Below are 24,484 nucleotides of genomic sequence, written 5' to 3'. Positions count from 1 at the left end.
TTATTTTGGGCTGTATGTCAGCCTCATGTCTATTATTATTATTATTATTATTATTATTATTATTATTATCATCATCATCATCATCATCAAATAGCTCATGTGCTAAAACTTTATGTGGGTTCATTAAATCTCTGAGTATAGCTTATACATACACATATTAATTCAACGAACTGTCTAAAACAGTCTTATAGAACTTTCCATGCACAGAAACTATATCCTTGATGCCTAAGTGGAAGTTTTCCAAAATGTATGGATACAGTAAATAAGGGACTTCCAATGAGGGAATGTTTTATCAAAACTCCCTCTCTAGGGCAGCCCCGATGGCCCAGTGGTTTGGTTCCGCCTTCAGCCCGGGGTATGATCCTGGAGACCCAAGATCAAGGCCCACATCAGGCTCCCTGCATGGAGCCTGTTTCTCCCTCTGCCTGTGTCTCTGCCTCTCTCTCTCTCTCACTCTCTCTCTCTCTGTGTCTGTCTTGAATAAATAAATAAAAATCTTAAAAAAAAAAACTCCCTCTCTAACACATTATCTGTCCTGAAATACCAGAAACATTTTATTCTTTTTTCCCTTTGTGAGAATGAGTACTTCACCCAAATGGATTTTAAATAATGGAATGACTTTTTTAATCCCATCAGATCTAACTTACCTTTATTTCAAGATAACTAACGTTTTAGGGTTTAAGAGTACGGCAGAGGGGTGTATTTGTTAAAAAGTGTCTCAGGTTGCACGTATTCAAGGGAGATCATCACTCAATGCTTTTAGTCAAAACAGGATTCAAATTCTGTGGCAATCGTTCACGCAGATTTCCCCAAATTTACATTCTCTCTCCTTCTTGGCCTTTTTACTGTTGGCTGGGACTATGTGACCAGTTCTAGACAATGAACTGTGAACAGTGAGCTTCTCTTCCCAAGGTGAAGCATTTTTGTGCCAAGGTAGATACTCCAGATCTATCTGTGCTCTCTGGCATGGCAACCCATGGTGACTGAGACAGTGGCTGCTCCACCGACCTTCTCTTTGTGACAGTGATTGGGAGAAATATCTACTGATCTATAAGAATAAACCTTTATGGTTTTTAGTAACAATGATTTGGTCATGTTCACTAGTACAGAATACTTAGCCTACTGTAATTTATGTGTGTGTTTGTGTATGTATATGTATGTGTATATATATATATATATTCTTCATTTACAAAAATCTAATAACTATCTATTAGTTATATAATCTAACATCCACACAGTCACATGGTTTTATTAGTTCCAGAAGAATTTTATGCGAACTACATGATGCTATTCTATCCAGAATGCGTTATGTCTTGTTATTTAAGAATCGTGAGTTAACATCATTTTGAATGTAATTAATAGAATCAAGAGGCAAAAAGCAGATTCTATTTGTATTATTTATTATTAACAATTTTAAGGCTATGCACAGAAGTTGCAGATGTATATGGAGTCTAAGAAAAATATATGTAGATCTGTACATATAGGATCCGTACTATATATATGGAGGCATGTGTAATAAAATTGCCATTATAAAGTCCTACAAAATTATGTATTTAGCCTTAGTGAAAGTCCTTTTTGAGAAAAGGATGTGTTTTTTTTTAAAAATCTCTGCCATACTGATACAACATAAAATAATATAATAATATTTATTTGAAATGGAGAGAGCACGAGTCAGGGGAGGCACAGAGGGAGAGAGAGAATACCCAGCGGACTCCCTACTTAGGGGGGAGCTTGACATAGGGCTTGATCCCACAACCCCAAGATCATGACCTGGGCCAAAATCAAGAGTGAGATGCTCAGCTTACTGAATCACCCAGGCGCCCCATAGCATAATATGTTTTATATAACGGGCATATCTTACACAAGTATGCTCTATAAATACTATGCACAAACACAAAGGAATCATTTATAACTCCTACTGCCCCTTGGTGGAGGGAAGGTTCTTTATCAGCTTAATATGAAAAGTGGAGGCATGAGAGTCCTAGAAGAAGAGTTTATGAAAAGCTGAACTGTTTTGAAAAAGAAGGGAAATGATAAAAGATAATGCATTGTACTTTGAGAAAATCTAGGAAGAAGATTATGGGCAAATGGAGAAGAGAATTCCTAGGGCTAGCAGCATGGAGACAAAGAAGCACCGGGGGAAAATATCTATTGAAATCTTATAAATTAAGGCACTGTAGCACATTAGTTGTGAAGACTCTCTCATCTCTCTGCAGGAATCCTTGGAAAAGTCTTATCACCAAAAATCAAATGATCAAATCTTGACTGGTTGGATTTCTTACATAAAATGCTGAAGACATCAAAGCCTATTTATAGATTTACTGATTGATGACCTTTTACTGAGCCCTGATTTAATCTGAAAAATCCCTATAGAAGGGGGCATTAATTGGAAAAAAGCAAATAGCCACGCTTTATTCACAGATTCCATTTGTGTGCACTCAATTTGCGCGGAAATAAAACAAGCACTAGAAGGAGTGGTTGGCTGTCAACACTTACTGCGAGGACAATCTGGAGGGAACTATGAGCCACTTCTATGTACTGGTACTCCAGAAAACACCCTGAGACCGTGATGTAGCGATGGTCTTCTGGGGCCCAGTCTGGTGCAGGTGTCACTGATGTCACCGTACATCCTGGTCCATTCTCCATCCACCAAGATCGGTGCATTGAAATATTAAAAGTCAGGATAAGGTCTGTTTCCTGCAAGAAGGCAATTTATAAGGATGAGAATTACTTTATAGATGTTACTCAGCTTATCTGGGACTGACTTGGAGCTTTCTGATTGGAAATGTGGGTTTTCCCCCCTCCCCTCACCATATTTTATGGACATAAAGGAAACATCCCAAGTAAAACTATTAGTTCCACTTGAGAGTTATGTGTCTATAAATTCCACTTGTGAAGTTTGTCTGACCACAATAATATAAATAAAAATATTTATTAGTAAACTTATCAGTGACTGACATTAATTGTAACACCGAAGAGTCCTTACTTTTGAGGACTTGTAAATATTACAAAAGGAGTGATTCACTCTATCTTATCATGTGAAGTTTGTCTTATTTTAAATCAGCTACTTTTTCAAACTCAGAATATTTACGTTTTTATGCATTTAAATATTAAAGTTAACTTCAATTTGGCACACTTTAACATAATGTGGCTAAAGCTAAAATTTGTAAGACCTTTTTATAACGAAACATAATATAACTTGGTCATAATATTTCTTAGGAAATAGCAAATTCTTGAAGGGTGGAGAGAATAAGTCAACTCTTTAGATGAAGTTCAGCGTCCTAGGTGATGGGTAGCTATAAATGGAATAGAAGGTAGATTTCTGCACTGGAGAGCTTGTAATCACATACACAAGCATAGAGCTATTAATAGCACAGAGACACATGTTGTCTTTCAGAAAGAGAATGACTAAAAGGAAAACAGCAAACACACTCTGTTACAGCAAGTCAAGGGAAAATGAATCCTAACCCAGAGCGTCAGTGGTAGAAAATGGAATCATTTCACTGCTGGTGATAGTGCTACAAGATAATAAAGGCCAACTATTCTCACTTCGAAATGAGGTGCTTGATTAATTAGGCAGATCCTGCATATAAAATATCTGAAATCAGGTTTTGCGGCCTTGAACACTCACTCACACTGAATTCATGAAAGGGTTCAGCTGAAGTGGCCAGGGGCTTTGGAGATTGGAAGGGTGGTTCCTCTGGAGCGAGCTATGCTATGAGACACATGATTCCTAGAAGGGGGTAAGTAAATTTTCTTTCTTTCCAGCCTACTGACAAAGGCTCCCTTGCCACCTGGGAGATAGAGCAGACTAGTTTCCGACTCAGGCCTGATAAATCTTAAACGAAAGCCTGTGGGTGGAGCTACGTGCAAATGGCCAAACAAAAAGTGTCTTTACTTCTTGGTTACATTAATTGGTTTTTGAATGTTGAACCAGCTTTGCAAATCTGACATAGATCCCTCTTGGTAGTGGTGTGTAATCCTTCTCATACACTGTCGGATTCATTTTACTAATATTTTGTTGAGGATATTTACATCTATATTTGCAAGAGGTATTGATCTGTACTTTTCATTTCCTATAATGTCTGGGTCTGGTTTTGGTATTAGGTTAATGCTTGCTTCATGGAATGAATTAGAAAGTTTTCCATCTGCTTCTATCTTCTGCAAGAGATTGTGGAAAATTGGTATGATTTCTTAAATGTTTGATAGATTTACCACTGAATCCAGCTAGGCCTGATGTTTTCTGTTTTGGAAAGTTATTAATTATTGATTCAATTTCTTTAAAATATATAGGCCTATTAAGATTTTCATTTCTTCTCGTGTGAGTTTTGGCATATTGTGTCTCTGAAGGAATTTGTCAAGGTTATTTAGGTTATTAAATTTGTGGGCATATAGTTGTTAATAATATTCCTTTATTATCCTTTCAAGGTTCAGGGGATTTGTACTGACGCCCCCTCTTTCATTTCTGATATTAGTAATTTGTGTCTTTTTTAGTTTCTTCTTAGTTAGCCTGGCTGAAGGCTTAGCAATTTTATCGATCTTTTAAAGTACCAGCTTTTGATTTAATTGATTTTCTCCATTGTTTTCCTGTTTTGGATTTTATTTCTGCTCTATTTTTTATTATTTCTTTCTTTCTGTTTACTTTGGATTAAATTTGCCCCGTTTTTTTCTAGTATCTTAAGATGGAAGCTTGGTTATTGATTTTCGATCTTCTTTTCTAATATAAGCATTCAATTCTATAAATTTCCTTCTATGCACTGCTTTCACTGCATTACATAGTTTGATGAGCTGTATTTTCATTTTATTCATTCAATATAAGTTTTAGCTTCTTTCGAGATTTCTTTTTTGATCCACGTGGTCTTTAGAAATATACCTTTAATTACCAAGTATTTGGGAATTTTCCAGTTATCTTTGTTATTGATTCCTTTACATTTCTGTGGCATATTTTTCACTATCTTTCTGTACTGTTTCTATCACTAATTGTTTTTCAGCTGACCAACAGTACCACAAAAACTCATTCAATATTAACTTCTACATATTCTAACACTTTAGAATCAATTAATTCCTTTTTTGTCTGTTTTTTTTTTCCTATGGACCTCTGAGCTGGAATCCCACAGACTTCTGTTCTCATCAGCTCTATGCAATTGATGCATAAAATTGGACATGGGACTTCATTTAATATCATTAGCTGTCTCTTATGTTGGATCCCCACTCTCCTGTGTGACTAAGATGATCCTGACATTCCCTTCAGTTTGACCAAACAGGTTTCTTCCTGAGTATAGGCCTTGACCTCACTTTCCTAAGAGCATTTTCCTTTCTTTCTTTCTTTCTTTCTTTCTTTCTTTCTTTCTTTCTTTCTTTCTTTCTTTCTTCTTCTTCTTTCTTTCTTTCTTTCTTTCTTTCTTTCTTTCTTTCTCTTTCTTCTTTCTTTCTTTTTTAAAGATCTTATTTATTTGAGAGACAGAGAGAGTGAGAGAGCACATGAGCAGGGGGAGGGGCAGAGAGAGAAACAGATTCCCCACTGAGCAGGGAGGCCAATGTAGGGCTCCATTCCAGGGTCCTGAGATCATGACCTGAGCCAAAGGCAGACACATAACAGACTGAGCCACTCAGGTGCCCCCCCTTAAAGCATTTTCTTTAGAAAACTTTCAATTATAAATTCTTCCTTTGCTCCTTCAAGATGTAAATTTTCTAAAACTCAAGAAGGTCTTTCTCAATGCCCTGGGAGCCATTTCTTTGCAATGTAATTGTCAAGAAAGATAGCATCTGTATCTCTCAGTCTCTGTGGATGGATAGAAGCTTAACTCTGAGAAGCAACAATTAACAAACACAGATGGCCTAATCACATTGACTAACCTCCCCAGAATGTCCTCAGGTACTTTTCCATTAGCTCACCCCAGCACTTACAAATCCTCTCAACTTTTGTTTCAGTGAAATTGAGTTGAATTTCTCTCCCTGTTGCAACAGTCATAAATAAAATCTTTCTTGCCTATTTCACTTGGAGTTGAGTTCAGTTCTATACTGACATCTCTCTTCCTTACTATAGCAGTTAAGAAAACCTGTCCTGCCATTTTTAACAACTGCCCAGTGCAATTTTTCTTAACCGGTCTCATGCCTTTTAATAGGTTTTCTCTCTTGTTTAACAGAGTACAAAATTCACTAGTTTCCTAAGAATAGGCAAATGATGTTAAGCCTTAGGTGTTTTGATTCAGCTTTTATATTAATTGATTGATATTTTGGCTGGTTATATGCTTCTTGGTTGGAGATGATTTTCTCTCAGAGTGGGTGAATATTTCTCTTTCATCTTCCGGTTTCTATTATTACAGTTAAGAAATCTGATACCATTTTGTTTCCTGCAATTTTTTAATGTGATCTGTTTTCTTTTTTCTGATCTCTTACATTGTTTTGTCTTAAATAGTGAAATATTTCAAAAATATTGAAAAGTATAGAGGGTATTACAGCAGTATCATTATATTCATCACCCAGCCTCATTGAATGTTATGCTATATTTGCTTGCTGTCATTTTTTTAATACTATTTTATACATATAAATAACGCCTTCTCTGTATTCTTCCTAAGTGTTATTTCTCTCTCTCCTTCTCCATAGCTAATTACCATCATGATTTTGGATTAATGTTCTCATGAAAGTGTTTTGTAGTTTTACTACATGTTTACATATTCATTAATAATATAAAATATTGGTTTTAGGTTTTTAAATGTGTGTTTCACTCATGTGGAATCTAAGAAACCAAAACAAATGAATAAACAAGGAAACAAAAAGCCAAATCAGCGTTGAAAATAAGAGAACTGATGGTTGCCAGAGGGGAGATGGGATAGGAGGGTTAGGCAAAATAGGTGAAGGGGAGTGGGAGATACAGGCTTCCAGTTATGGAGTGAATAAGTCATGGGAATAAAAGGTACAGTATAGACAATACAGCCAATGATACTGCAATAGTGTTGTATGGGGATAGATGGTAGCTACCCCCTACCTGGTGGTGAGCACAGCATAATGTATAGAGATAAGAAATCACTATATTGTACACCTCAACCTAACGTAACACTGTGTGTCAACTATACTCAAATAATAAATTTAAAATGAAAAAAATAAAATGTGCATGCACTCTAACTTATTTTAGTTGCATATTATATTTTTGAAGTTTATCTAAGCAGACAATCTTTTGTTTCAGCTTCTGAAGTTCTAGAAGGCTTTTTTTTTTTTTTTCATTTAGTATATAGAGCATTTGGAGGGTCTTTAATCATGAGACTGTTCCTTCCATTCCAGGAAACATTCTTGCATTTTATCTTAAATTGTTCCCTCCCCTCTACTTTTCCTGTTACTATAGAAATTTCTGTTAGTCAGACATTTGACTTCCAGGATTGACCTATTATATTCTTATCTTTTCTTTCCCACTGCTTGTACCTTACATTTCTCTTGACTTTCTTGGAGATTTTCTTTACCAATTCCTCCCAGTGTGATATTGGACTATACGCTTTATTTTTAATACTTTGAATTTTTAAGAGCTAATTATTCTTCTCTAATTGTTGCTTTTGCATAGCTAATATTTTTAATTGTTTCTGGGATATAACTTTTCTTAGTTTTCTGAATTATTATTTTTAAAAATTGTGTTTCCTACATGGGTTTTGCTTTTCTATTTTTTTTACTAAAAAATAAGTAGATAAATAAGTAAATAAAATAATTATCAAGCATCTACTATGTACCATATGCAACATTCCTGCCTTTATGAGTGTTCATCATGCAATGGGGAAAATGGACAAAAAAAATGCATAAATATGTAAAAGTATCAGTGTAGCAATTAACATATGGCAGAAAATAAATTTAAGTCAAGAAACAGGATAACCAAGAATAGAGTTACAGGGGGAGTGTAACACTATTTTAATTATAATGGTAAACCAAAAAGAAAACCTCCTAATATTTTGTGTTAAGAGAGTCCTAAATGAAGTATAGCAAAGATAGGGAAGCATATTTCCAGCAGAGGTAGTAGCTAGTAGGAATGCCCTGAAGATTTTCTGTTACTCTTATTTTTGTCTTTGGCATTTCCTGATGGGAGTCTTTCATTAAAAGTCTGGCAATTTCTGGTTGTTTTTTGACATCCAAAAGGAGAAAGTAAAGCTTGATTGGCAGTTATTATGCACTAGTGGGGTAGTCAGTCAGTATCCTTCACATATGATGACTGGGCAGTGCCCCCAAAGGCTAGACCTGTATGGATCTGTAGGTCTTTGTTCTGTGTCTTCCAGTCTACTAATGGGACAGGGTAGGTGCCAGACCACAGAATGCTTGTGCTGAACTGGGGAGGAGTTGCTGGTTTTGCTACATTGCATGCACTCTCCCCCCCCCCCAATATGCAGTCTTTAAGGTAATCCTCATGTGTTCTGAAATTTAGTTCATGCTTGCTTGTATCTCAGGAGTCTCACTTGTCCAGAGGAGAAGCCTAACTGTATACATTAAAAGAAGAGCCTGTGGCAATCTAATTTCTCCTTGAACAGATTATTCAGTCCATTCCCATTTCCAGTCCTGCACCTCACACACTCTGCCTACTTCTAAATCCTGACTTATGAAGGGATTTATAGGTCAAATCTGTACATTGGAACCCTCCTCCACATGTTCATAAACTTTAGGTTTTTCCACTCTACTAAGTCACTTGCCAATCATCCATCTACTTTCTGTCTTCCAAAAACTGTTGATACCTCTTATCCTTTTCACCATCCTCTTATTCTCTTTTACTGTTAGTTTGTAATATTTTATTCTTTAATATCACTTTAATATCACTATAGAGTTTAGAAATGAAATGTAAATAAGTGCATATCTTCAACCAGCAATCATTAACTGGAAGATTCCTGGCATTATCTTATATTCTCATTTATCTTCCTGTTAAACAAAGAACTTTTTTTATGTGCATGTGTGCATTATTTTAACCACAAAATATAAATTCCTTGTATATAAATTCCTTCTATTATCTGTATAAAGCAAATAACAGAAAGGTCTTAAAGTTCCCTTTTCAATGCAATAGAAATTTCTCTGTGATCTGCTCCATACATAATCAATAGGTTATTTAATTTGCATTTATTTTGTAAGTTTGAGCTCAAACTATAAGAACTTTTCAAAGAACAAGTCTTGATAGCACAAAATAAGAGAGTAAACCACAAAGCAAATCTTGTGAATTCTGCACAGATTCATATTGAAAACATACAAATGGTCTCAGAATTTTAAGAATTTTAAGATCTTAAAATTTTTAAATCTAAAGAAAACTTTCATAATTAGATTTTCAGATCAGTATAATGACCAAAAAAACCTTTGTAGCAATATATTTATACGTTTCCTTAGTAAGTCTCCAAAACGTTCAGATGGAAGGACCCCATCATTGGTCATGTCAATTTTCGAAATAACAGGGTCAGATGTGTTACATGAAAGCTGTTATTAGCACTAAAAAGTCACTTCTGGCAGAAGCTATAAGCATTCAGGTCAACACAAGAACCCTAATTGCTCAACAAATAAACATTTGATTTAAAAAAAAAAAAGTTGACAAGCAAATGAGTAAAAGATACTAGTAACATCTCAAAATTTCAATAAAGGGCTAAAACTTACTTTCACAGTTTTATGGCATTTGAAGGAGAGCATACATGCCTATGTCTGTTCAAGAGTAAGTGATGGAGAATATATTGCAGAGATTAGAAGGTGCAGAGTGGGAGAGAAATTGTCAGTTGCAGTTTAAAAAATCTGAAATGTTTTCTTAGATTCTCGGAGTTTTCTGTGACTGAGTTCTTTTGGAATGATACTGAAAATGGATACTTTCTCATTTCTAGACTGCTTAGTCACTGTCAGAGGGCTAGAAACTGCACTTTGAAATAAGGCAATTAGATTACAGTTAGTTGCTAACACATAGTAAATTATTCATATCCTATATGCAAAGCTATAGAGATGTAAAGCAATAGAAGATGTGATCCCTAACTTTATGGGGTTTACTGTCTCTTTTTGAGAAGACAAGGTATAAAGATAATGTACAATGGAAGGAAATATCTGATAAGTACCTGAAGAGAGGCGTGAACAATCTATGCACAGGACTTTTGGAGGGTGTGATGCCTGTGTACACTGGTGGGACAGCTTCCTAAAGAGTGTGGGAACTCTATCGGGTGCTGAAAAAAAGCCGGCTTGCCGAGGCCCACAGCCTGAGGGGAAGACTATTTTAAGTAGAGGGCCTGAAAAATCAAAATAGCAGAGCTATATAAGTTTTGTATATTTAAGAACCTGTATGTTTAGGTAGCCTTAATTTTATGAGGTAAGGGTTTGTGAGAAGGAGCAGTAGTATAAAATAGTTTGGGAAGATCTTGATTGGGGCTGGTTTGAGCAGGGACTTACATGCCAAAACAAAACAACCCGGCTTATGGAAAGATTTTTGAGCAACAACAAGACGTCAGTACCGTCAAGCAGGAACCAAGAGGTATTGCAATAAATGTTAGTCTGTTGTAGGATCGGGCTGAGGCAGTGCAGGAAACATGATGGAGACCGGTACGGTGTTGTTTTAGACAACAGTCATTATGGAGGTGATGAGTACTCATGCCATAAATTCAAATGCTTGACCTTCTTCAGCCCAGACTATAGTCCTGAGTTCTACATGGGCCCAGGGAGGCAGGACTCAAACAGCTACTTTCAGTAGTCAGAGGAAAAATGGGAACAAGTCAGCCTGCTCTTCTTCTTACTTTAAAACATACTTCTGGCTATGGTATTAGAGGAATGACAGCAAGCACATTTAATGGAAAGAAGCAAATTTTAAAACAACAATGCTCTGGGAGGTCAAAATATACTAATAAAAGCGTACACATTTAGGGGCACTTGGCTGGCTCTGCTGGTTAAGCAGCCGACTGGATGTTGGCTGGGGTCATGATTTCAGGTTCTGAGACTGAGCCCCGGGAGGGGTCTCCACTGAGCATGGAGCCTGCTTGAGATTCTCTCTCCACCCCCCCATACCCCCTCCCCCTCCCCTGCTCTTTCACTCTCTCTCTCTCTCTCAAAAAAAAAAAAAAAAAAAAAGCTTACATATTTAGTTGTTAGGACTCAGAGAGGTAGTTAGGAAATCTTGTGATTGAATGATATTCTGTATTAGCGGATGATGCAGGTGTTGGGATAGTGGGAAAAGCTATGTTTGACACCAAGAATCACTTTTTTTTTCAATGAACTCTTATTTATTTACAGCCAATATACACTGGGTTACAGTTTAAAATAACGCCAGAAAGCATCATTCTATATCTTATTGCTAATATCTACATATGGGTATCAATTCATAGGAAACGCTGAAGAAGTCTTAAAAATTGTCATCATCCGTGGCTTGTTTCCTGCTGGTGAACTTAATATCCCAGCCCTAAATATAGCTGTGTTTTTCTGTTAAGATATGCATAGATCTATGCAAATCTACATATAAAAACCCCAAATGCTAAATTTATCCTGGTAACATATGAAAATCAGTGGAAGCAAATTATATTGTTCAAGATGCCAAAAACAAGAAGCTGAGCAAATATAGATTTGAGAAGATAAGAAAAAATTACAAATGCGCTTTATTTAACAGGTTGAATGGATGTTGCATATGTAGGAACGCAGCCCAGAACATAAGGAAGCTCCTATCTACCAACTCCAAAGATGTGTTTTATCCTGGTACGTGATGAACTTAAAGGAAGTAGATGCAGCATCAAATATACATCTGTGCCCTTACTTTCTTTGAGAATCTCCAACTATGGGCATCCTTGGGATTTGGCTGATTATGGATCATAACTCAATATAACACCATAGCTGGCATTAACTCCAGTTTCTAGTTCTTGGTCATTAATTATTCAAAAAAAGTTTTTCACGCATCTTTTCTGTGAGCATGGAAAACATTATGACCATTGCTCTAAAAACAGATGAGGGGAGTCTCATGGAATTGGGGTTGTTAAAATTTAGATTTTTTAAGACAAAACGTGTTGCTTCTCACTACACAGAAAGATTCGCAAAAGATTTAATGCACGATGTTTAAAGTTCAGTGCTATTAGGTATTTTCATTGTTTCTTGTCTGTGGTCCAACAAAGGCCATTATTTCACTTTTCCAAATCTCATCCTGACCACCTTCTTAGTCCAGATAAATGTTTTATGTTACCTCACAATTGGTCTGGCACTTTCTGCATGCTGAGCATTGCTGCAAAAATCACACTTTAATAAAATCCTCCTCAATACCTCCTATTAACATCCTGTATATCTCTCTGCATTTAACGTCCTGCTCCTGGCTACTCCTTCTAAGAAGCTTTTCCTGATTAACTCCATTCCCTTTTTCAGCACCACAGTGTTACACCCAGTACTTCTTTATATATGTATATGAATGGCAATATTATCCTCGTTAATTGGCTTCTTCTTAAGGGTAAAGGAGGATGTGAAGCCCCAAGGGTAGCCACTGTTCCTGCTCAAAAAATTACCTTTCAGCTGAAGAAGAAAGTTGGCATCTATAGAGAACTATAGAGGATTTTGTTTTAAGGTGATGGTCCTAATGTTCTGAAAGAGAAGGAAGGAGGGAAGGAACAGGAAGGGGAAGGGGAAGGGAAAGAAGGATGGGAAGGTAATTCAGCAAGGAAGCCTCTGTGCTAATGTTAAAGTTAATCGAACCTCCAGGCTTGAAAGTCCTAATTTTTTTTTTTAACCTTCTAAAGTTACTCATCGGCTATGAGTAGGATCTAAGTTTGGCAAAATGAGTCTTCTCTCTTTCACACCCTTCCTAGCAGATGCTCGAGGCAGAATTTTCTCAGCTGGTTACAATAATGAAAGATCAACTTCTCACTGACTTTATAGTTTTCCATGTACTGAAACCTCTTCAGGCGGCTTTTCCTGCTGTTTTCTCACTTCCCGTTTGTTCCTTCCCTGCAGGTATCTTTTCCCATCTTGTGAGTGTTCCTTCCCAGTCTAAGAGCTTTGCAAAGTGATCTGCATTCACTCTAGGCGCTTCCGGAGGCAAAGAACAGGTGAGCTATTTCAAGAGCTGGTGTTACTGCCATTTGAGCCCCCACCTGAAGGCCACCATTTCATTTGTTTATAAAGCATATTTCTGTGGATTTTTTAATGGGCATGGAGGCACCCAGGTGTTAATGATATCAAAGGCTTGGAGACATTCAAGGAGCACTCCTTCATTGCTCCCCCCCATCACTGCCAGTCTCTAGCCCCCCTACATGCCTCCGCAGCCCACCCCCAGGACTGACCCCGTCATCCCAAAGTCAGAAATTCGAACTTGCATAGCATCTGTGCTTGCCTCCACGGATTTTAGCTCATCAAGCATTGAATCTGGAGCCGGATCTCACTTTGATCCATGGTTCAAAAGGTCTCCATTAAATTTGTTGCCAGAGATGTTAATATAGTCTCATGTTCTTTCCTTCCTTCATTCTCTTGGAAGAGAAAATGACCAAGAAATGGTAGCAGGATAGAGAATGAGCCAAGTATTAATGGTATTGCTGATGGACTTCATATAATTTTTTTATTGAGAATGATCGTAATTGGAAATAGAATGAAATATCAATCGATAGAAATTTCCTCTATAAAATTTCTATAAATCAGGCAGCCTGGGTTGCTCAGTGGTTTAGTGCCACCTTTGGCCCAGGGCCTGATCCTGGAGACCCGTGATCGAGTCCCACATTGGTCCCCCTGCATGGAGCCTGCTTCTCCCTCTGCCTGGGTCTCTGCCTCTCTCTCTCTCTCTTTCTCTCTCTCTCTGTGTCTCTCATGAATAAATAAAATCTTTAAAAAAATCTCTATAAATCTTTTCATTTGGAAGATAAGCATGTCTCCCAGTCCATTGGGATATAAGTTTATCTCCCAATAAATTCTGCGACTTACTGTTAAATTTGTGGCCGTACATACGGCAAAGAAAGGAAGTAAGGTTTATGTATTTCATTACCTAGTATCTGCCTCAACAACATTTAGAGGTAGGGATTACAATCTTTTTTTTAACAGAAAGGGAAAAAAATGAGACTGAGTGGATTTACAACTCTATCAAGTTATTTTTTATTAAGGATGAAACTAGATTTCAAACCTATTTTTGCCTGACTTTGTGCCTTCTCACTGGACCTTGTTGCCTCTTGAGAAAATTGTTTTGGTCACTCAATCGATCATTGCCAAAACACCCGTATTTGGTATTCGTTAGGAGAATGTACTAGAATAAAAAATGGCAGACACATAATTCATACAACCTACTTCACAAATTTCTAAATGCTGTTCAGAAACCAACTCAGCACTGTATAAGACCTTGACATGTCCTCTTAGGTGGTTTGTCAACTCTAATCCAAAATTCACTGTACCTTGCATTTATATTATAGTAGAGTTATATTTGCCATGCGTTTGGATGAAGAAGCTTTTAAAGATATTTTAGTTGTACTCTATTCTCATGAGAGAATTTTTTTAAGTGGTAAGATTTGTTCCTTGTCTTGTTTTATCCTGGCAAGTACATAGATCAATACTGCTTAGAATTTGTGAAGACAAATATAAATAAACCTTTAAGTCTAAATAAAGCACCTTTAAGTATATGTACCTATTTCATTTGGTTTGCTTCCAAAGAGCTCTTTGCAGCTTTTGTGACACACAAGGCCACGAGGCTACTGGTGGAAAGGTCGCTGTCTAGAAGAAAACATTAAAAAACAGAAAAATACTTATCATCATGGATATAGAGAGAGGGCACTTAGTTTCTTAGTTTCCTTCTGGAAGAGAGGAGAGTCTTCCCCAGAAGTTAGGGAAGACAGAATTAGAAGTTGGAGGCACAGATATAGGGGAAGAAAGAAACTGTTCAATCATTGTGTGGCAGTGTTGGAGAGATGAGAGCGGAGCCGTAGTTCACTAGACAGTAGTTCATTCTAGAAACGGTGCTGATAATTGCCGCAGCACCCCCTACAACCTAGTTCTATTTAAAGGGTGTGCACTTCCTTCCAAATTATTTTTTTTTCATTTTGCCTACAAAAAACGAGGCATCATTATCAGAATATTCTTTTCTATTTATTGATGATTCTCAAGAGTATCAAAAAAATGACTTGAGAAAAGAATAGTTTAATAATTGTTCCCCTCCCTCCCCAAAGTGATTGTTCGGAGCCATAAGCCAAGGAACCCATTTAATTGACATATATAAGTACATCCAGTATGAAATCGGGAATCAGAGGAAAACACCTGAGGTATAATTTAGTTACAGGTGGATTTTGTTAAGCTACATCAGTAAAGGAATAATAGAATAACCAGCTATTTTCCTGCAGCGAACATAAGAAACTGTGTGCTATCTGGTGTTCTCACACACCTAAGGGATCTTTATAGCTTTATGATCAGCCTGCTTATTTTGGGCTGTGCATCTGAAAAGGGACACTGATAAAATCGCATCCCGACATTGTGTCTGGGTGGTTGGCGGAGCTAAAAATCAAGTCGTGAGGAACCTTGAGAGAATTCGGGTTGAATTATCTGGAAAAGAAGGAGAGGGACCCTTATAATGGTCTTCCAATGGTTAAAGAAATATCAAAAGTCAGAGTGATAAGACTCATTACTTATAGTTAACTCCAGGGCGGCAGCCCGAGATTCAAGCTGATGAATTTATCCGGAACGTAAGCCTCAAAGGATTAGAAGGGCACCCAAGCAGAATGGGTAGTGTGCTGTGTAACGAAGTCCAGTAGCTTGTGGTATTTGAAGAAAGGGTGGATGGCCCTTTACGAGTGAAGGGCCTGGGCACCTGGGAGGGCTCAGTGGTTGAGCCTCTGCCTTTGGCCCAGGGCGTGATCCTGGAGTTCCAGGATCGAGTCCCGAATCCAGCTCCCCGCAGGGAGCCTGTTTCTCCCTCTGCCTGTGTCTCTGCCTCTCTGTGTCTCTTGTGCAAAAATTTAAAAAAATCTTGAAAAAAAAAGTGAAGGGCTGTACTCAAAACTTGTATAGTCTCCTCCCTCAAAACGATTCTGTGTTTATATGAGTAGAGAGAGACTAAAGATCACACATGATATGATTTTCTGTTGCCTCGGTTTATTTGGGGCCACTTAAAGGGACGATGGACTGTAAACTTTTGAAGTTGATGTGAAATAACTTAGGAAAAATACACTATAATTTTAAGTGTACAAATGACTAGTTTATGCTCAACTGCTAAAAATCTGCCTCTACTGACAACTACTCATTTTTGCTCTTAAATACTATACTATGCTGTATTTGACAATAGTTATATATAAATTCTCAGCATCGGGGCACTTAGAGAATCTCTTTAGAAGTATCAAAATCACTTAAACACTCTTGTGAAAGGGAGCAATTTCAACAAATTTTCACCAGTGGTTGCTCATAGCTAGAATCAAGGGAATGCCTTGAATTTACACAACGAATCTGAAAAGATTCCCACAAAAATCCGAGCAACCTAAGAATTTAATCTAGTTAGACTATTAAAAAAGTCACTTACTCTTAATGAAAACGGCCACATGATTTTGAGTAACTTCGCACTTTAAACAACTCAGTCACAGAAGAATTGAAATTTACTGTGAATCCTAAGGCTAAATTCTAACCTGACGTGTTGGACTCCTTTCACTCTAAAACATAGTAATTAATTTTCCCTTGTGCTACATTGTCACTTAGCATGGATTGAAGCTTTAGTTTTTATTAACTGTATAATTCGATTTCTCCCTCGTTGAGTCCATGTTAATCATTCTCCATAAAGAGAGATGTATGTGCCTGTCTGCGATCACGGAGAATAAGAGAAAGGCAAAAGTAAAAATATTTCATGTTCAGGAAAATTCTGAAAGAGCTCATGTAATTCATAGGAATCATCTATTTTTTTCTTCTTCTTCCTTCTTCTGGTCTAAATTATCCAGGTAATTATGTAATTTCTCTGTTCTGTTTGCCAGTAGAAACAGGGAGTCGAGATGGTGGGAAGAGTAAAAGACAGTGAATAAGAAGACATGAGTTCATGACCATGGGCATCATTCTCTATATTGCTTTTTCATTCAGTAATACAGAGGAGATAATGACCGTGCCTTTCCAGGTAATTGAGTACTAGAGAAGTAAAATGGGACCTGTTACCTTTAATAAGGATGAATTTGGTCTTAGTGGTGAGGCTCGGTAGGATATTGAAATAATGAGATTTCTGAAGATCTGTAATAATTAGCCATTCTCATCTGAAGAACCTACCTTTGACTGAGGATTAGTGCACAGTTGAAAACCCTTTCCTATCATTTCAAGTTACTTCTCACTATGGCACAGGACAGAGCCTTGACTTACTTTTATATTTTTAGTGGCCAGTTTCCTGGCTATTCCGCTTTGTCACTTTGTCCGCAATCTCCCAGAGCAGACCCCCTTCCTCACCTCTGCCCAAGTGTAAGGAGTCGACGTTGGCCTGTGTATGTCTAAGAACATACTGTTGGCTTTTTCCCCTTGCTGGAGACCTTCTCTCTAACCTAACACCCCAGCCTCCACACGTGCTGCTGCAGCACCTACAGGACATTTCTTCCCATGCTACTTGTCCTCCTGGCTGTGTTTCCCGACATTACCATTGGCTTCAGATCCAGGGCCTCACAGCCCTTCTGTGCCAACTGCTTTTCTAGACCAAGTGCGCATCAGCATAAATCCTAGAGTCTAAATATGTTCAATAACTAATTACTGGCATAAGTATCTCTTGAAGATGACAAGCATCTAATAGAGCTTCTGAATTGAATTATTGAGTCAATAGGCTTCACGTACAGATAATGAATGTATTGTGGTCACGTGAGCTCTTTCTTTATAACTAGGTTTAACATTTCTTTGTGACTGAAATGGACTTCTGGAAAGAATAACAGTTTTTGCAATATCTTAATGTTGGAAAAATTTTGATGTCTATTAGATTTAAACCATAAAGAGAGGCTAGAGGAGTTGAATAAGAAACTTCTGTTCAATTAGATTAATGACGACAAGTCAGTGTATCTTTACTTCTCTTAAGCTCCAGGGTACTTATTTTCTTCTTCGGTGTAAACTGAAAACAATATTTCTTCTGTGCACATGGGTGAATTATTCCTTCCCATGGGCCAGAATGAGTAAGAAAAAAAAATTCTTGATACACTAGTTTTGGGGGGCACAATTTGAGACAGGAAACAGTATTGAGTATGAATTCTGGGGCTACTAAAATCGGATAGAAATCATTTCAGAGAGTTCCGAAGGCAAATGATAAACTGCTTATTAGTGCTGGAGGAAAAGACCTAAAATTGCAAAACTGGTTTTGGGGGAAAAAAGTCCCTTGAAAAGTGGGAAGACTGTGGTGGTTCTGTTCTGGACTTCCAACCCTGTCTCCTCTGTGAGCTTGTTATACCCCTGAGGCTTACGTCTTAGACTCAATGAATTAAGAGAAAAGTAAAAGTCTTATTTCCGACTCTTCCAGTTTTCAGAGATGAAAAAGAATTTCCACTTCAACCCTCCTCAGAAAAAAAGGATGGGAGAAACAAACCTCCCACATTTCTCCGTGCACTTAGCCTCATCACTTCCAAGAAGAATGGACCTATTTGATGGATTAGTTTGGAAGAGAGATGGAGCATGCTTCGGACAGTCATTCCTCTCTCACTTGGAGCCAGCTTATCTGCAGAATGCACAGGATCTTTATCACTCCACAGGGTGAAATCGGTGGGACACACTATATCTTCCTTATAGCAATATTTATGAGGATATTTTATAAAGATACATTCATATTTTATATTGCTATCTTTTATAAAAATATACAACTCAACTGAATTTATGCCTGGAAGCTGAATGATACTAGACTGGAGAATGGGGTATGGAAACTCGAGGGCCCAAGAAAAGTACTGGAGAGAAGTCTATCTTACTCAAGGACTCACCATACCCACAGCCTGCTTTTGAGGAATGTTGAGTTGGGACCCAAAATCCATGTCCACTGCTAGCTGGATAATGAATAGAAACCTTATACTGCATAAAGATCAACAGGACTAGTTAGATCTTGTGTCTTGCCCAGGTTGAAAATAGCACATTTAAATAAATTTAGTTGTATGTCACTAAAATATCCATCTCCAAGTCACGTATGGTATTCTAAAATATGTCTTGATCGGTGGTAACTGGAAAGTGTCTCTTTCATGAAAATGAACTAAGATTATAGTTCCTCCAAATAGCAAACACCATCACTGTAAAGGATAAAATGATAAGTGAGACAGGATTGTAATCTTCAAAGGCTGTACAATCTGATATATGCAGTTAATATACATAATTACATCATAAGGGAGAATGTGTCTATGACCTTAATAAAGATAAAACAAAACAAAACCAAAAACCCCAGCACTTTTGAAGTTAAGGTCATCTCCTGTGATGTCACTATGAAAGGCTCAATAGGGGAGTTGGTATTTGAACTAGGCCTTATAGGACAGAGAAGATTTAAGTAGGAAGAGATGTAAGAGGGAATTGTGGGTGAAAATACAAAGTGAACAAAAGAATTTAAAAAGGATATATTTAAGAAATGGTGAGTAGGTCTATGGAGCCACAGTGGCTTGCTTTTGCATGTGTATGTATTTAACCTAACTATGTATGGGACGCCTGGGTGGCTCAGGGGTTGAGCGTTGAGCGTCTGCCTTCGGCTTAGGGCATGATCCCGAGGCCCTGGAATTGAGTCCCACGTCGGGCTGCCTGCATGGAGCCTGCTTCTCCCTCTGCCTATGTCTCTGCCTCTCTCTCTGTCTTTATATGAATAAATAATTAAAACCTAAAAAAAAAAAAACTAATTATATGTGATTATGCGAGAGTGTGTGTGTAAATATGTGTGTGTGCCTGCATGTGCCCCCGGGGAGAGTCACTGTGGAGTCGTGAGGCATCCCTTTGACCATAACACCCACCAGTACCCAGGACCTTTGCACAAGCTAGGGAGTCAGCATGGAGGATTGAAGGTTTAGACTTGCATTGTACGAGAAAAGGTGAAGGATGGAGACCAACATGTGCTGACAGCTGTTCAGACATTATCTCATTTCATTCTCATTACAATTCTTTGGAGTGAACATTCTTACATAGGGGGAGAGAAAACTGCCACTGAGCAATTAAGTGACTTGCTAAAGGACAGCAGGACCTGGATTGAACTCCTACTTGTCTTACTCCAATGCCTGTGGTTTCCCCCCAATATCAGAGACTTCCAAATTTCAATTGTTTGCATACTTTCTTCCTTGCTTTGCCTTATCACCACTTATATTAGTCTCCTAATATTTTTCTCGTCATTAGCTTACACTTTAAGTTATAATTACTTATTTTGGAAAGGAAATTCTATTGCCATTTGATACGCTGGGTATGCTTTTTTTTAAAATAAATTTAGAATTCTTGTATGACATAGAATCCTCTAGCTCACACATAATAAGGTATCTTTTGTGAGAAAAAGCCCACTCCCCCACCCCTCCCAACGATGCTGGCGTGACTTGGCTCTGAATGAAGACCCAGGGCTTGGTGAGCAAAACTCAGACTATACTTTAGTCCCTACTTCAGACAGGTGCCTTGGAGCAGGGTACAAGCTATGTAGCTTTATGTGGCGGCCCTGAACATACCCATTCAACTTTAAAAACAAAACAAATCAAAACAAAACACCTGCCTGACCATGTACCCCCCCCCCCCAGAAAGAATCTAGCACTCTTTTGGAAATGCTGTATTCGACAGCATAAGGGGGGCCCATCAGTGGTCTTGACATCTGTAAATTTCCCTTTTAGACTCCTACTTACGTATGGGAGCACTTAATGAGGCATGAGTCATTCCACAGAATGGATTTCCTGGGTGTTTAACGCATCTTTAAGTGCGTGTTAGATGGATAGATTTACACCCTGGGATATGTAAATGCTGCTTCTCTGGTCCATGAGTCTCCACCGTATCACAACGAAGTCTGAACAGCTCGGGTATCCCAGGCCCTGCCCCTTGATATGATTATATCATGACTCTGTGATTCATTTACTGCATATTTTATCAGAAGTTTCAGTATTTCATCAATTCAGAGCTCTCAACATTTCCACAGACTCAGGATGGAGCTTTTTGAATGAGGCTTTTGGAATGTGGCCCTCACCCCTGTTTTTACCCTATTTACTGTATTCCTACTTATTCAGACCCTGTCAATTACTTCCTCTTTAGATATTCATACAAGGAGCAAAGAGTATTCTTTTTTTTTCTGTTTCTGAGTGGTAACAAAAATAAAGTAAATCTGATTACGGTCATTACCTTTTTTTTTTTTTTTTTTTTTTTTTTTAAGAAGACAATGTGTTACAGTAGAAAGAGTAAGGACTTTGGAATAAGACACACTTTGAATCTGGTATTTGATGGCTTCTAACTGTAATCTTAGCCAAGTTAATTAACCTTTCTGTCTCCCTTTTTTAAAGGTAGATAATACTTTCAAGTTTTTCCATTGCAGCCAAAAACCATAGAGGACCCACAGCACAAAGTGGGTGCTCAATGAAAAGAGTTTCTTTTCTCTTTTCATAATGACTTTCAATTTGTTAAAAGTGAAGTCAGATAAGCTATTTAAGAGTCTTGAAAAATACGTTTGATGTACCACTGGATCCTATCCAACTCTTTGGTGTCTGGTATATTGAACTAACCGGCAATATCCTGCTTGCTAGCAACGACTTCTGCCCAGATTAAAAAATAATATAAATAAAATAAAATAAAATAAAATAAAATAAAATAAAATAATAAAATAAAAGGACTATGAGTTCCCATTCTTGCATCATAAGGTCTAGCCTTTTTCTTCCCTGGTCGCTAGGGTCACAGCCTTAGAGCAGCAGCCTCTGTGGCAATGAGAACAACTTTGCTTAGAAAACTGGCATGTAATCAAGTCTCCTAAACAACTGCTGCCCGGACAGGTTAGGAAGATTTTTTAGAGAGAATATGTCCCAGGGAAAGAAAGAAATTACGCTCAACTATGGCTTTGCGATTTATGTTGAGACTCTGATGATTGTGTTTAGTTCCTAAGTGGAATGAAGGAAACTCTCGTGTCAGGAAGACAGAGGAGGCAAACGCAAATCAATATTGCAGAGGATGCTCGAGGAAATGACTTTTCTTCCTTCGTGGTATTTTTGATCTGTGAATGATGCATCTTAGCAATTTAACTCTCTTCCTTTAGAGCAAAATTAATATCCCAAAACTGGATTTGAGAAAGCTCGAAGTGGAGATGGAAAATTCTCAAGAAATTAAGCAATACAAACGAGCCAGCAGAGTCGATTGAAATGATCTGATTATTTTTAATGAAGTCACTTGTAACCATTTGCTCGAGTGATATTTTCAGCTTCAAACCTCTAATTTTAACAGGTACCTATCCTGATTCAAGACAAACAAATCCACACCGCAGACTCAAACTTTTTGAGAACAGCATGCTGCCAGAATGAAAAGTCCTAGTGTATAAAACATGCAATCCTGTTCACTGCTTTTGAGAAGGTGCAGAATGAATGACTTTCTGGCTATAATTCGAAAGACTTCCTCACAGTCGGGATTTTGAAAAAGAAGAAAATGAAGGTGCACCGATGAGCAGATCAAAAGGTTCAATTTAGCTTTTGCTAGACGCTTGCTAAACATCCTTTCACTTCAAACCATCCCACCATCTCAGGCTAGGATGAGGAAACTTGGCATTTCAGCCCTGGAACTGAGCTCACTTCCTCCTCTCATTTGTGTAATCCTTAGGGTCTTAAAGCCATGAAGGACCTGAGAAATTATACTTTTTGCTGGGAAGTTGCAGAACTAGATGGAAGTCCTGAATCTCCTAAATTTTACTGTGTCTCTTAAAATATTTTTATCCTTCCAGACAGGACAAATCAGACACTCTTGTCCTATTGACATTATAGAGATCATCATTTAAGCAAAACGTCCTCTCTTTTTTCCTTCCTTCCTTCCCCATCTGGAACAGGCTATGATTACTTTTATTGATTCGCTCAGACATGCCTCTAACATAAGGGTTCAGGGAAGTTTCTCTTTTTAAGAGGTTGTGCCGGGGTCCTGGTTATTATTACCTTACTGACATCCCTTTTCTCTTTCTCCTGATAAGAGGAATCACCTGGCTGTGTGATGTTATGTTGACCAGTCGCAGTACTTGATCTGCCTCAACACAGCGGTTTAGAAAAGGGGAAAGGCCCTGATTCCAGGATGGGTTGGAGGGGGGGCGGGGATTCAGCATCCCTTTGGAGGAACCTGCAATGAACCTCAGTGGAAGAGTATGTCTCTGGGAATAAACTGCAGACTGAGGAAGCCTGCAGAGAGGCCTGCTGGCACCTGTCCTACCATATCAGGGGGGCACATCTGGGAAGGAAGCAAGAACACAGAAGAAAACAAGTCAGAAAAACAGTACAAAAGGAAAGATAAATCCCCGATGGATTCATACCCCCTGCATCCTTGGATTCCACTGGTCCTGAAATGAGCAGCCCATCCTTAGATTTTCGAGCTCACCAGCTAATCCCTTCCCCTTTCTCCTCCCTGAGCCAGCCTGGGTTGGGTTCTTGTCACTCGGGTTTAAAGGAGTTGTAGCACAATATTATTCTTTCTTTGCATCCTCAAATTCTCTACAGCTCCCTGCACTTGTTACCACACAAGCTCATCATTCTCTATGACTCTAAGACCTAAGGAACCGTGCCTCTTCTTTTCTGTCTTCATTTCTGCTTATAAAGTTCAGCAGTGTGTGTTGAGGCCCCGAGGAACCACTTGTGGTCTTCTGCTGATAAGCCACACATGCCTAGGGAGCCTCCTGTCCTCACAGCTGAGTGTTCTTTCTCTCCAGATGAGAGGTCTGTCCTGCTCCTTCCCTTGCAGCCCACTCATGCAGCCCACTCATGCAGGTGATGAGCCGAAGAACGGTTCTAAAGTGAAAACCTTAAAACAGGTTTTGTTTCCCAGCATAAAATGACTGGAAGCTGAGAAACAAGGAGCGTCGCTGTGGGTGAAATGATGCCATCCCCCCTTCAATGTCTGAACCGCCTTCCAGAACGTGTGAATGTGACCTCATTGAGAAAAAGGATCTTTGCAGATGTGATTAAGTCAAAGATCTCAAGATAAGGTCGTCCTCATGGTTCTGCTGTGCTCTAGATCCAATGACAAATGTCTTTATAAAAGCCAGAAAAGGAGACACAGACACACAGAAGACTCTTTGCCTATGTCTATGGGACTAGGCCCAAGGAGTGTGTGGGGCCACCAGGAAATGGATGCAGCAAGGACGGACTCTTTCCTAGGGCCCCCAGAGGGACAGGGGGGCCCTTTCAGTACCTTGATTTCATACTACGACCTCCCAAACTGGGAGACAATACATTTCTGTTGTTTATGGTGATTTCTACGGCAGCCACAGGAAATGAATGCAAATGTATAGAACAGGAATGTGAAGATCAATTATTTCACAACCAGTGAATGGATAGGTTGTTATTTTTGTCACCGAGGTTCCCAGCCTGGGACACAGCCCCGATGTGCCCTTGGACAGAGTTAATTCTGGAGCAAGAAGAGGGAGGGCAAAGTGCACACAAAGCAGAGATGAAAGGGAATTACCTCCACCCGA

At 38.4% G+C, this 24,484-nt stretch overlaps 1 protein-coding gene and 1 long non-coding RNA gene across 4 annotated transcripts in view; one reads left to right on the top strand and one right to left on the bottom strand.

The window, feature by feature from the left end:
- The window catches only part of NKAIN2 (sodium/potassium transporting ATPase interacting 2), a 951,703-nt gene that overhangs the window by 165,070 nt on the left and 762,149 nt on the right, over nt 1–24,484 (bottom strand). For all 3 annotated transcript variants that reach the window (XM_041746175.1, XM_041746177.1, XM_041746176.1), the window contains exon 4: nt 2,497–2,697. In XM_041746175.1, coding sequence (XP_041602109.1) covers nt 2,497–2,697 — 201 coding nt within the window. The remainder of the gene's footprint in view (nt 1–2,496; nt 2,698–24,484) is intronic.
- LOC121485599 lies at nt 3,442–19,480 on the top strand. The gene is made up of 3 exons (XR_005986320.1): nt 3,442–3,743; nt 12,901–12,995; nt 18,374–19,480. It is a non-coding gene; the product is annotated as an uncharacterized LOC121485599 (long non-coding RNA).

Source organism: Vulpes lagopus, chromosome 2 (assembly GCF_018345385.1).
Source record: "Vulpes lagopus strain Blue_001 chromosome 2, ASM1834538v1, whole genome shotgun sequence".
In the NCBI taxonomy this organism is placed as follows: Eukaryota; Metazoa; Chordata; class Mammalia; order Carnivora; family Canidae; genus Vulpes; species Vulpes lagopus.
The sequence above is the reverse complement of the archived record's forward strand: the minus strand, read 5'-3'. Positions and strand labels throughout refer to the sequence as shown.